This window comes from Sinocyclocheilus rhinocerous, unplaced genomic scaffold (genome assembly GCF_001515625.1).
Source record: "Sinocyclocheilus rhinocerous isolate Xijiao unplaced genomic scaffold, SAMN03320098_v1.1 scaffold1043, whole genome shotgun sequence".
Lineage (NCBI taxonomy): Eukaryota > Metazoa > Chordata > Actinopteri > Cypriniformes > Cyprinidae > Sinocyclocheilus > Sinocyclocheilus rhinocerous.
This window is the reverse complement of record NW_015642610.1, coordinates 1,092,517-1,106,714: the sequence shown is the minus strand read 5'-3', so window position 1 is coordinate 1,106,714 and position 14,198 is coordinate 1,092,517. Positions and strand designations below refer to the sequence as shown.

At 38.9% G+C, this 14,198-nt stretch overlaps 1 protein-coding gene across 4 annotated transcripts in view; it reads left to right on the top strand.

Annotated features, from left to right (window-relative positions):
• The window catches only part of LOC107756292 (multiple C2 and transmembrane domain-containing protein 1-like), a 157,704-nt gene that overhangs the window by 40,816 nt on the left and 102,690 nt on the right, over positions 1-14,198 (top strand). Inside the window, exon 1 of one of the 4 annotated variants that reach the window (XM_016573322.1) lies at positions 6,960-7,009. The exons of 2 other annotated variants lie outside the window; for them this stretch is intronic. In XM_016573322.1, coding sequence (XP_016428808.1) covers positions 6,968-7,009 — 42 coding nt within the window. In that variant the 5' untranslated portion in view covers positions 6,960-6,967. Of the gene's footprint in view, positions 1-6,959; positions 7,010-7,140; positions 7,193-14,198 lie in introns of those variants that run through there. One more of the 4 variants, XM_016573323.1, reaches the window with a different exon arrangement.

Below are 14,198 nucleotides of genomic sequence, written 5' to 3'. Positions count from 1 at the left end.
TTCGTGTCAATCCATGTTCATATTTACTGCAAACAATGCGCTGTTACTTTAATTCAGCGCTTGCAGCACAGCAAAAATAGACTCGGTGCGGAAACAATCTGCACTGATGCTGACGCGCCGCTCGTGGAACGCACTGCTGGACCGCAACCGTCTGCAGTGTGCACGCTTTATTAATCCATTAACATGAGCGCGGAAAAAATACGCAGCTTATAGATAAGATGCGATGTGGTTATTTGAAGCCATTTGCGTATTTTGACAGAGAAAGAGAGAGCACGTGCGGTGATTCACTCACGCGGTGTGTGAAATTACGTCTCACACAAGGTTTTCAAATTACTTTATAAGTTATTTAATGAAAAAATATGAAGGTGAGTACCTCACCTTCAGCATTATAATTATTTTACCCTCGCCGGACAGAGACTGAGACGGTGCCGCTGCATGTCGTGCCAAACCTCTCACGGCAGCGTCATCAGCTTGAGATCGTTTTTTTGAGATCGGCCTTTTAGAGACCGCCGATCAATCATCCCAACGTGATTATCACCCAATAGTGATCGGTAGCCGATCAATCGGAGCACCCCTACTATTAATACTATTGAGTACTATTGAACTAATGGAATATGAAAATAAAGTGCATAAAACATGGCAGATAGTTTTAACCAGGAATATTCCTATATTGATAGAGACTTGTAACGAATCAGCTCATGGGAAATATGAATAATTAATCATAACTAGTTATAATTAATTATTCGGGGGAAGGGTCCATAGGTCCTCATATGGCTTGTTAACTGAGGGGTGTTATAGAGTATTTGTTAAATATAGCTAACAAAATATATATTGTGTGTTTGATTGGTCCAGACGCTACAGACTCAATGCATCATTTTTGTTTTAGCCTCACCAAACCTGCATACCTCAATATTCTCAATTTTTTTGTACCTCTTTATGACCCTGACCTGCCCTTGTCTCTGAAAATGTCTGATCAAACAAGACATAACATTGTGTGAGTGAAAATAAGGGTCATTTAATTCTCTCTAAAATAAATATTAATTATTTTATAAAATCACCTGTCTCCAGAATCCTTTGATTAAATTTATTGTAATAATAGTATGACCTAGAATTACATGACATCATCTCTTTGACTCTTTGACCTTCTGTCTTCTGACTATCTGATCTCTCTCTTTCTCTGCCAATCATAGCACAATTTCCTTGTTTCATTGGCTGTGTGTAATTACATGGCCTGTGCCTTTGGAAGTTTTGCCACATTTGGTGCTACAAGGACAAGTATGTGGGCACTGCCACCTTAATACTTCAGCAGACCTTTCAGTGCATCCTACAGACTGACTGAATGCAGGGGTGTTTAATTAAAGCTCCAAGAGGTCCCAGTCTCTACATTTCCATCCCATTGAGGAACTAGACAGCTCTGTTGCAGTTGACACTTGATTCCACAGTGTTAGTGGCAGCTTTCTGTTGTCATAGCAGTGTAAGTGTATTTGGTCTTGGCGGACAAGATCTGCTACTTGCTGCTGAGAGCATGTAAGATACAATGTTGCTGCATGAAAAGGCATACATAAATCCCCTAGCAGATCTAGACAGGTGGAGCTGGGGGAGGTAGAGGGTTTCTGATCTTAATTTGTTGTAATTGCTTGAAGATGGCTAGAAGATTGCATGTAAAGATTCTATCAGCCTACGCCATCTAGAGTTTAATGACTGAACTAGATATTTGTTTATGAGCCATTGGTGACCTCTGGTTAGTGTTAGTTGAGCACTTACTCACCAAGATGTATGACAACTAGTAAGTTAGCCTTCATAGAAAATAATGAGCTTACTTTTTTCCAACTGATATTAAATAGTCTAAACGATCCTGTTGTGGTTTGCAGAGGTCTGTCAGTGTTGGTCTGATGATGACAACTTTCCTTCTGCAATATACATGGAAATGTTTCATCAGTGTTTAAAGGGGTCATATGATGCGCTTTCAAGTTTTCCTTTCTCTTTGGAGTGTTACAAGCTGATTGTGCATAGATAAGATCCCTGAAGTTGCAAAGACTAAAGTCTCAAAACCAAAGAGATATTCTTTATCAAAGTTAAGACTCTGCCACGCCCCCCTAAAACGGCTCGTTCTAACACACCCCACATATCTACCTCACTATGTGAAAATATTTGCATAATGCCGCCCAAATGAGCACGCAAAGAAAGAAGGCGTGGTTTCAGTAAACGCAGTTAGTGTTGAAGCAGCCATGTCAAGGAGACGCTGTGTGTTTCTAGGCGAAAGCAAAAGCACTTTATTTGGCCTTCCGAAAGTAGATGCATTTAGGAATCTTTAAGATCACTTACAACAGCAATCACAATGCACTGGGTTAGCTGGCCAATCAGAGCAGACTGTGCTTGTCGGAAGGCGGGACTTTGTAGAAAACGAAGCGTTTGACAGAGGCGGGGCATAGAGGACCTACAATAATGTACAGTATTTGAAAAATAATGTGTTCTTTGAACATTAAAGCATGTCAACATATTCTGTTACACCAAATACACAAAATAATGATCTTTAAAAAAGCATCATATGACCCCTTTAAACAAGCCATTCCTAAAAAGTGGACTGTTCAAACAACAATAACACAAGAATCGTTTTACCTGTTTTTCAAGCTGGGCTTTGATGCACATCTAACAGTGAGCTGGCGGGAACCACAGGAGTGATGTCTACCTTGAGAACAGTACCAGAGTTTCCTGTGTTCCACAATACAGGATGTTTCCCTCTGATATTCCTGACTTAATGAGCTGCCATATGGTGGATGGCCAGGCAACACAACCAAAGGACTGCCAGTGCTTGGGTGTTATTAATGCTTATGTCAAAATATCAGATCTGTTTGTAGTTTGTCCCTTATTTTTACTTTCTTTAGCTCTACAAATGGTTTATGCTTCAGTAAGGTCTGTGAGGTCGCATACAGTACTGCTATATTTGACCCTGAAAGTATCTGCTGCTTGTTATCGTAGGAAAGAGCAGCACTGACATTTGGGGATTCAGAGAGGACACTTGAGTTCCACATGATGAAAATTTGATTGCTTTATATAAGAGTACTTCAGTGGAGATGGGCCCTCTGAGAATCCCTGTTCTTGTGATGTGGCAGCGAGTTCCTGGTTTCAGAGGGAATCCTCAATCAAGAGATATGAGTGAGGCTTCTTCCACTCATAATGTGAACTGTCCCAGACAAAATTGCTGTACCACAAGCAAAAGCTGATTAGTCATTTTTAGTGGTTTCTGATGGCCATTCAAAAGACTGAAACACTGGACTGTGTTGTTCTGTAATACTGAAGTATTACATCAATTGGAGCTGATTTAACATAGATGCCAGACTTATCATTGATTTGTTATAAATAATATTCCTTTTTGGTTTGCATCCATTAAGTTCAAAAAATCATACAACGTACTTCAAAGAATACCATGGTACTCCTTACTTACATAATTGTTGTGTCTTAAAATTCAGTATGTGTGCTGAAGGAGTTAGATGAACATCAGAATTTGTCAGTGGCTTACAGTACATTTAACCTAAAATAGCGTCTGCTTGCTGACTATTTACCAAACCATCTCCATTTCTACAAAGTGCAGTCACTCCATTTCTCTCATCCCATCCTCGGCAGCCAATGAGAGTCATAGGTGTGGGTTTTTCCATGCACCAGGGCTGACCCATTTTCATGATGTGGGAGACCCACACTCTCTCTGTGGAGGCATTACAAGAATCCATTTGTTCAAGAACACCTGGGCAGAGGAACAGAGCGATTAATAGTGATTAATGGCCTCTTACAGATCCTGCACACACTCACGGAACATAAAAGTTGTAATTACGGGGGCATTTGTTTACTGAGGCTTCAGTGAGTAACTGCAGATAGTGGAATTAACACTATTGATCAGATAGTTCAAATAGCTGTAACTACATACATTTTAAAAGCCAAAACTTCTGCTTGAAATGAAACTGTGTCATTAATATGGATCAGTTTTATAAGTTTATGTATGTGCTGGTGTGATGGAAACTCAAAAAATTGGTGACACATTAAGACATTCATAAAAGCCAGTGGCATAAGGCCATGGGGCTAATTTATAGTAAATTGTGTAACCTGCTAAAAGATACTGCATTGTCCCCAATATATTCTAAATAAGAAATAATTTCCAATAAAGAAAAATAAAAGTTGTATAGGACTTTATGCACAATTTAATAAATCTTAAATCAGCATACAACATCAAAAATAAATCTCAATTTCACTATGTAACATTTTACATCACTATTCAGAGCAGGAAAATATTTTCAAAACAGTAATTCATAAAAAAAAAAAATCTAAGAATGAATCTATAAAGAAAATAATATTTTAATTTAGTCTTAAATATTAGCAACATGTTTGAATCCCACATATTGGACAGAATTACCACATATTGGACTTTCATGTCAGAATTGACATGAAAGTATTTCCATTTCTTTTGTTGTAACGGATTCTGTAGCTTCATATGATAATGTCATATGTGGAGCAATAGAAGCTAATACAATTTTGGGAAAAAATCATACTGGCTCAACCTGAATTGTTTTTTTTTTCATTTCAAATTCTACTAACTATTTTGGCTCAGTTTTGGTAATTCTTTGTGGCAGTCTTTATGCACCTGCTTAGAGCAATGTACAGAGTCATAGCTTGTATGGGAAAATTCATTTTGGTGAAGGAGAGAGAGGAAACAAGAGTAGAGAGCGAGAAAGTGAAAATGTGTTGGAAAAAAAATGATGAAAAGGAGAAGAGGTATTATTACTGGATAAAGGGTTGAGGATGATGTAGTGGAGAGTAATGTTAGCCTAAATGAGAAATGGGGAAAGAGCCAGCCATGGAAAGGAACAGTAAAACTAGATTAGAAATTTGACTAGGACTAGAGATAGTAAAAACTTAAAGGGATAGTTCAGACAAAAAAAAAAAATTGGTTGTCATTTACTCACCTTCATGTCATTGTAAACCTGTACAACTTTCTTTTTTCTGAAGCACACAAAATATATTTTGGGGAATGTTGGTTAACATACAGTTTTGCTTACAATTGATTTCAATTGCATGAAGAAAAAACACACACACTGAGACATTTCTCATATCTAAAATCTTCTTTTTCGTTCCACAGAAGAAATAAAGTCATTCAGGTTTGGAATGGCATGAGGTTGAGTAGACGATTTTTTTTCTCAGTGAACAATTCCTTTCAAGGAACAAAAAGCAACAATCAGTGTGGTGCAGGTGATTAAAGGAATATCTCACACAAAACTGGAAATGCTGTCATGCTGTTTTTTCCTGGGAACACGAGAGGAATTTTTTAAAGAAGCTGCATCTATTGATAATAGGGATGGGCGTTTTTTTGAAAAATATTGTATTCGAATATTTGGGCTCATAAAAACTAATATTCGTTTATTTGTTTATTTAAATGACGTTTAACGAGAAAGACGTTATTTTTTTTGTCACCATTTCTGAACAAGCTTATAAAAAGTGAAAGTGACGTGACATGTGGCCAAGTATGGTTACCCATACTCGGAATTAGTGCTCTGCATTTACCCATCCAAAGTGCACACACACAGCAGTGAACACACACACACACCGTGAACACACACCCAGAGCAGTGGGCAGCCATTTATGCTGCGGCGCCCGGGGAGCAGTTGGGGGTTCGGTGCCTTGCTCAAGGGCACCTCAGTCGTGGTATTGAAGGTGGGAGAGAGCTCTGTACATTCACTCCCCCCACCTACAATCCCTGCCGGTACAAGACTCGAACCCACAACCTTTGGGTTATGAGTCCGACTCTCTAACCATTAGGCCACGACTTCCCCTGTGCCTTATGATTAGGCATTATACACAACAATTTTCTACAACAACGTTACAGTATATCTCAAGGTTTTCTTAAAAAAAAAAAACTTACTGCGCTTACCTGCAGTCGTAAATGCAGTGATGGAGAGCTGTCTTTCCTCAGTCGACTGCTGTTTGGATTTCATGTGATTTCTCGTTGTGGTGGTGATATTATGATAAGTCAGTTTCACTGATTCATTTGATCAAAAGTAATTCCATATTGTAAGATCATTCAGTAAGATCATTTTGACCAAAGTAATTCCAAACTAGAAGGCGACAACATTCTGTGACCAACCAACTTGTTAACACGCTCCACCCAGTGCATTTAGTTATAACTGACTTGTAGTTTGCGTGCTTAGGATTTATCATGAATTCCCTGAATAATGTTTTTATTTTTTGAAAAATTATTACAGATCAAATATTTGAATATTCTATTTGGGCTCACCCCCTAATTGATAAGATTGAAGACTTGGAGTACATAGCACAAAACAATAAACTACTTTTATGATGCTTTTTCACCTTTATCAAGCTTGATAGACATGATCAGTATGAACTGCCATTCTCTTTTCTTCAGTGGTAAAAATCATAAAGGTTTGGAAAGACATGAAACTGAGTAAATATTGACAGAATTGCCAATTTTGGGTAAACCATCCCTTCTAAAGATAAACGGAGAGAATGTGGGGTAAAAACATTCTTAGATGAGGGCTAAGAGAGGACAGGAATGGTAAAACAGTGACAGTTGTCCTCTGAGACACTGCAGAGTGGTTCTCTGACCCTTGAATGCTCTACAGCAGTTCATTAAACTTCATCCTGAGAAACACCACTTTACACATTATGTGTGCACCTGTTTTGAGAATTTACAGTACAGTGTCCTGAAGCCCATAGTTTTGTATATCAAAATCAGCAGGCTCATGTGGGTGTGTGTAGCCATTGAGAGATATTTGAGAAGTTCAGTAGAAATGCTCCCTGTCTCTTCTGACAGCTGGTTGCTACGTGCACTGTATGCATATATGTGTGTGTGAGTGTGTATACGTGTGTGAGGCGGGCTCCCGCTCATATAGGGCAGCAAACCAGAGGCAGACTCAGCAGTGGCAGCGGCAGCAGTGTGAGGACTCTTCATCTCTGTGGCTGGATGTTAGCACTCTCTCTCTCCTCCGTGGGACATAAATTGTCTGTATGTATGCTCTCTTCCATCCTTTCTTGAAGCTTTCCTTTTAGCTGTGCCTCTAATGAATGTACTGCAGATGGAGTCCTCTGTGGCACATGTGTGGCATGGAGCCTGTGTGAATGGGGGCTTTAATCTTCTGTTAGCGTTGGTGCATTCAGCTGCGTGATGGGGATCGAAAGTCAGGCTCAGGTAAAAGAGCTACTTCTTTTGCATTTTAAATATTTGAGCGTTTTTGAAAGGTGTGAGTCGGCTGTGAATATGTTTCAATGTGTTGTTTACACTAGGGACTGTTTATTCTTGGGATAGTGTTTGGTTTCTAAAAGCCTGTGGTTGGAACTTGAGAGGGACGTTATGGATGGCACAAAAGGAGTGTTGGAAGGGAAGAGAGAAAAGAGAGATGAGGTGTGCAAGGATAGGAAAAAAGGGTGGGAGACCAGGGGGGATTCCTGCTGTTTGTTTTTGTTTTTCTTCACAGAAACAGCTGTCGGGTTTTTTTTTTTTTTACGCCCAGACATCTGATAGCTGGAGAACAACAGCAGTATCAGGCAGCATCCTGTGAAAAGACCACAGAGAAGCGTTTCCTCAAGCCTACAGAGTGTGAAGTGAATGATAGTGGAGGAAACACCCCAGTCTGCAGGATGTGTTCTGTGTTTGATGGTGAATTTCTAGGTGCTTTTATGAAACTGGTATGTACCTGATGCATTACTGTGAGTCTGAATGGGGCTTATCTTTCATTTCCTCCTCAAACATAAGCAAATGATTGCATGAAAGTGTGCGTGAAAGTATGCAAAAATATACATTGTTCAGTGCCGTAATAGTCATATTTCATTTAGGCATGCTGTGGAAAGTTTAAGTTTGAACACGTTATTGGTTTTGCAAACAAATTAGGAACAAGCACAACAGGAAAACAATGTTTTCTGTGATGGGGAGAGCAGGCATAATTGTAGCACTTCTTGGTTTGAGCTCTTTTACTCTGAAAAGGTTTGGTATAAAGCTTTGAAATCAAATATTTTTGGCCTATTTGCAGCCATTACTCACCTCAGTTAAATATATAACTTATTTGAATAAGATACAGTTAAACTAGAAGTACACAGAGGCAGATGTTACTTTAATAACAAATAGCATTTAATAGCATTCTAGTGGCTTCAATCAAGTGTCAAAAGACCACAATACTATTGAGTTTTAGACACACAGCCTTTGTAAAGGAAAAAGAAAACATTTCTTCTTCCTTTTAAAAGTTGATAAGCTTATTTTGCTGTCCTAACTGCATAATTTGTTGCTCTATATTGTTTGTGTTCCATTGTTTTCTCCCTGCCTAACCTTATCAGAACAGATCTGTGGTCCACTAGTTGAGCACCACTGGCCTATATTGGAAAAATGCTGACATTTGCTAAACAATCTGGTTTAATCACCAGTAAGAAAGTCTCTGGGGAACTGAAAATCCAGTCTTTCAATTGCATAGTATTTATGAAGCGTTATTGATTATGCTCTACTTACTGTATTATGAGGGATATAAATGGGCAGAGTTGGTGAAAGCAATCCTGCAGTTCAGAATAGTGGAAGAGAGAAGAATGCTAATGTGAGTGCTACTCTCAGGATTAATTAATTAATTAATTTGCTAAATTCATCTTTGCCTCATAGAGAACGAGTCTGATAACTAGATTTGGCATTGGCATTATTAATTCATGTGTTTGATGTACAGCTACTCGGCAGGTGGATTGACCCTGTCTCACCTCCCTCTCTTTTTCCTTCTGTCTTTTCCTCTGATCATCCATGTATATTCACAGAAAAGCATCATAGTGTCTTTTATTTTAGTTTAGTTTAGTTTGTCTAATATACCTGCTCTGGTAGGGATATTATGCAGCAATTAGTCCACTAATTTGATTGGTTGAGTGCCATTCCAAGAGTTCCAACAGAACTGGAACATTTCACTGTTTGAATCTCTCGTCTTGTCTGTGTCTCAATGCAATGCAAACAAGCATTTTGCCGTGCAGTGAAAAAGCTGTTGTCACGTTGAGCAGCATGCACAGCCAATCAGATGAGATTCTGCTATGATTACTGAGTCTTTTGATTGCGGTGGTGGTGGAAAGGTTGGCCATTGGCCATAGATTAGAATGCAGCCAACTGTAGAGTATCCCATCGAAAAGAAAAATCACTAATGAGATCTCTTTAAAGGGATACTCCACCTAGAACAAGTAAATTCTCTGATTTCCTCACTCTCATGCCCTCCTAGATGTATATGATTTTCTTTCTTCAGATGAACACAAACAAAAAATAATCCGTCTCTGTGAGTCCATATAATGCAAGTGTACTAGACCTCCAAAGTTGCCGCCTCAAAAACTACACAAAGTGAACACAATGGTCATCCATATGACATACCACAGTTTGTGAGACAATGTCTTCTGAAGCGAAATGTGTGTGTGAGAAAATTACTTCAATTTTAAACTTTTTTATCTACAGTATAAATCGTTGCTTTTGGCCAGCTTTCATATGAGTTGATATAAATACCAGCATGAGTGTTGTGAAACAAAATAAGTGATGTGGAAGCAAAGAGGATTTGTGAGTTTCACAATGCGAAAAGTTTAAATATTTAAAATATTAGTATTTTTCTCACACACACCTATCTTTTAGATTCTGAAGACATTGAGCAATCGATGGTCCCAATACACAGGAATTATATAGACTCACAAAGATGGTTTATTTATTTATTTATTTACAAATATTTGTTTGCGTTCAACTGAGGAAACTACACTCTAAAAAAATGCTTGGTTAAAGACAACAATTTCTGGGTTATTTGGCAACCCAGCGCTGGGTAAATATTGGACAGAACACATGCTGGATTATTTTAACCCAGCTTGTTGGGTTTTATACATTAACCCATTTGCTAGGTTTTTTTTTTTTTACAGCCCGCCGGCCGTTCCTGTGGCAAGCCCGCTGCCCACTCCAAAGTCAAGCCTGTCGGTCGTGGCTCACCCCCGCCCAGAGCTCGCTCCAGTGTCGGCTCCAGCCCCAGAGCTCGCTCCAGTGTCGGCTCCAGCCCCGAAGTTCGCTCCAGAGCCCGCTCCTCGAAAGCGCCCGCCAGAGCGCCCTCCAGTGTCTGCGCCTAGTAAGCGCCCTCCAGAGCACTTACATTTTAGTCTGGGACTAGGCTTAAGCCTTGTCTGTGAAACCGGGGGTTACTGTATGAAACGTAGACTTGGCCTATTGCGATTGATTAATTGTCTGATAATGTTTTTAAAAAAAAATCTAATTTCAATTATTTGAGATAACAGATAATTACCATTCAAATAATGGAAATTTAAGCATGTAAAAAATGTCATCAAATGTGTATATGAAGGTGTCAAAAGCAAACCTGAGCCCTTTTATGCAATGTCAGCAGCACATGACACATGCACGTCTAAAAATTCAACTTCATTCAATTCATTCAAATTCTACAACAGTGCTATAGTCCCTCTCACGCTGGATGTCTGCCAGCCCTGTCTCTCTCTTTCTTTCTCCTTCTCTATCTGTCTGTCCATCTATTCTCATCTCTCCTGTCACTCTCTCTCTCCGTTTCACTTGTCTTGGTTATACAGTTTCACCTGTCACTCTGGAAGCCTTTGTTCCTTATTGCTTGTACGTCTGTCTAAAAGGCTCAGCTATTTTCCTCCCCTCTCTTCTATATCCCTGCCTTACCTGTCAACAGTTTTCACAGTTTACTGTATACGGACATATTTCCAGGTTACTAGTTATGTACACTGTTTTGACCGTGACCTTTACATTTCTTGTGATCTTTCATTTAACATCCATGAATTCAAACAGTTACAGTATGCCACTTTTGCACATGCTATTTCAGCACAATATCCTGAGCTAAGAGTATTCAGTACACACATTTTCTTGATCTTTCTCACTTCCCCCTCTCTAACACATTTCCTTTCTTACACCTTTCTCTTTATCTCGCTTTCTGTGTATTCATGTGCACAATGTGTGTCAGACCCAGCCGTGTTTTTTCCCATGGAGCTGTGTTGGCCTTTGGGATAGATTGCCTGTCATGGTGCTTCCCTGCTGCTTTGCTTTATTCCGGGTCACTGCGACCTTCCTCACCTGTAGTTGCTTCTCAGACTCAGCATCCTGATCTGAGTGCTCTTAATGCCTGAATATTGTGTTACATGATGCTGGCTTCTTTACAGTGTGCAACTGACTAAAATGCCTTTAAACATTCTGTCTAGAAGGCTACATTTTTGTTTCTTTTTGGAAATAAATATGCTAAATAATCTGCCAGACGAACCTGAATGGTGGTGTCTCTGTTTTTTATTCTATGTTGTCATTTAACCAGTTTATTTAACCACAGTGACTACAAAAGTGAAAAGACTGTCACATTCAAAAGTAGAGGCAGGTTGCTTGTAGTAGCAGTATTGAAGTCAGCATGAAACCATATGCGATCATCTTTTCTTCTGTATTGTGGAATATACTGTATAGTGAGGTCACACTTTAGTTTGGGGACCAGATCTCTCTATTAACTATTAACTATGACTTTTGTCTCAAATTCCTAATTTGCTTATTAAAGTAGTTAAGTAGGTGGGGTAGGATTAAGGGATCTAAAATATGGTTATGCAGAATATGTGCTTTATAAGTACTAATAAACAGCCAATATGCTAGTAATATACATGCTAATAAGCAACTAGTTAATAGTGAGAATTGGTCCCTAGACTAAAGTGTTACCCCAAGTGAAACGGCTTCTCAAATGAAAGAAAATGTTGGGCGGGATTAGATTTTTTTCCACCGGGAATTGATTAGAATGGTGTTGTTTGTTAATTACTGTGATCTCATGTGAGCGACAGGTTTTTAGTGCACACATAATCAGAGAAGAGATGCTATTGTGTGGAGAAATTATGAGGGCACATTAATTAAAAAATAATGTGTACATAAATAATTTGTAATAAACACTGAAATATTCCATAAAAAATTAAAGATGCTGACTTTAAAGAATGCCACATGATGCTTGATAATACAAACATTAATGATGTGTCTATTTATTTATTTATTTATTTTCATGTATGTAATATTAATGGTTTCAAAGTATTCTGGTAGTAAGTAGGTAGGTATACAATTTTAAATATTTAAAAACAAGTGATTTTCGATGAGATGTGATTTCAACTATATGTGCAACCATTGTTTAATGTTGCAGTGCAGTGTAGGAGTCAGATTTTGGCAGAGCTAAGATATTTCTAATCAGCTAGCCTATCCCAGTTGTTTTCCCAGCAGGGATGCAAATTAGGAGAAGGCTTAGGTGGAATATTTAGATACCTAATATAATTTTTGTTTAAAGTGTCAAATTGCTTTCAAATGGTTACTCTGTTTTTGGGAACTGTACCATAGACATCAGTGTTTACACACAAACTAGTACTTTCATGATTATTGTATTGGTTATAACATAGAAATGATGATATTATACTTGAAAAGACTGTTTGTGAAACTGTTCCATACATAGAAATGACAAATACTCTCTCAACAAACAACATGTCAACAAGTTATTTTTTCACTGATTTACACCAAATAAAATAGACCAGACAGTGGGAGGACATGAGCAGCAGCTAGCTTGACTCCTGTTTTCCACAGCCTCATCTTCCTCTTATACTTATTCCTCTCGCAGGTTCATCAGCTTTCGCTCCTCTCTACTCTCTTGCTCATCGGAAAGCATTCCATTGTCTGACTAAATGGTAATCAGCTCTAATAAAGAGCTACACCCTCTTTAACTCCAAGGTGTCCTTCATAACGCATGATACAACCAAAACATGTCATGATAAGCTGTTCCCTTTGGTCTGTATCTGCACACGCCCAGGTCAAACACATACCGACCCCGGTCTGTCCATCTGGAGCCTGTGCATCTCTGGATTAGCTTGGCCAGTCCTCTCGCCCTGGCACCACCTGCTGGCCCTCCTTACCACAGCTGGTTCCGGAAGGGTGAAAGTGGGTTAGGCATGTGCTCTGAGCCTCTGGGTCAGGGGTGGATACATCAGGATTGGAGGGGTTTAATGGAGGTTTATAATAGTCACAGTAGCCAGAGGCAGGAGTCTATTATAGATGGCGGCTCCCTCAGGGCCTGCTTGTGGATCTACAGAACTACAATATTAGGGCAGAAATGAGAAGAAATGGAAATATGGAACATGATCATCTCAGAATTATGGGGCTTAAACATCTATTTTGTGAAATTGTTTTACTCACTTAAAATGCCCCCCTTTCTGGAGTTGATTTGCCATATATAAAACATATATTACTAGAAGTACAGCTTTTAACTGGAAATCAAAGCTGTTTTGTTGTGTTCTCATTAATTCACTGTCCTAGATATTTCAAATGCAAGATATTTATTATTTGGTTGTAGTTACACAAGCAAACTCCACTTGAGGTTGCCGTAGCGAAGGAAACAACTCCAGAAACAGTGTAAGATTACATAAGAGTTTATTGGCATCAATATTTGATGATCAGTATCTTAAAAACATATTAATGGCTAAAGTCTGATTACACTGTATTCAACACAACCCGTGCTACAATAATATGCTGTTTAAGACCTCAGAGGGTAAAATGATAAAGAGCTACTGTTCACCCCCCTCCTCTCTTCCAGTTTTCTTTTTTTTTTTTGGTGTGTATGCGGTGGCGCGTTACTATCAAAAACAAAACTAATCCACTGCGTCCTCAGTGGCTCTGCTATCGGGAGAAAATGAAGACTCTACATCTAACTACAAAACTCTGCATTGCTTACGAGACATTATTGTCGCTAGTGCTGCTCGAGTGTGGAGAAAATGGCAGACAATGTACAACTGGTTGAGGGCAGAGATATGCCTATACAGGACAGTCTGTCAGAGGTCGTGGGCGGGGCCTGAGCAGGATGACATCACACCGCTCAGAAAATCAAAACGGCTTGACAATTGAGACTGTTTAAGTTTTTTGGGAATTAAAAAAAAAGGAGTGAATTGAGTTTTATCATAGCAGGGTGGTTGTGTCCACACACTGCTACACATTTATATGCAAACACCATGTAAAAGAAAATTTTGCATCCGATGTCGCCTTTGAAATAAATTCAAGAGAGGGTGAAAAGTTTTTGGTGAAGAAAATCTTACAACGAATATATGTTTGTAGTTACACCAAGCCAAGCAATTTTTTAACGGGTAGAAATTGTAATTAAAATATTTGTTATGCTTAATCTTTACCCAGAAAA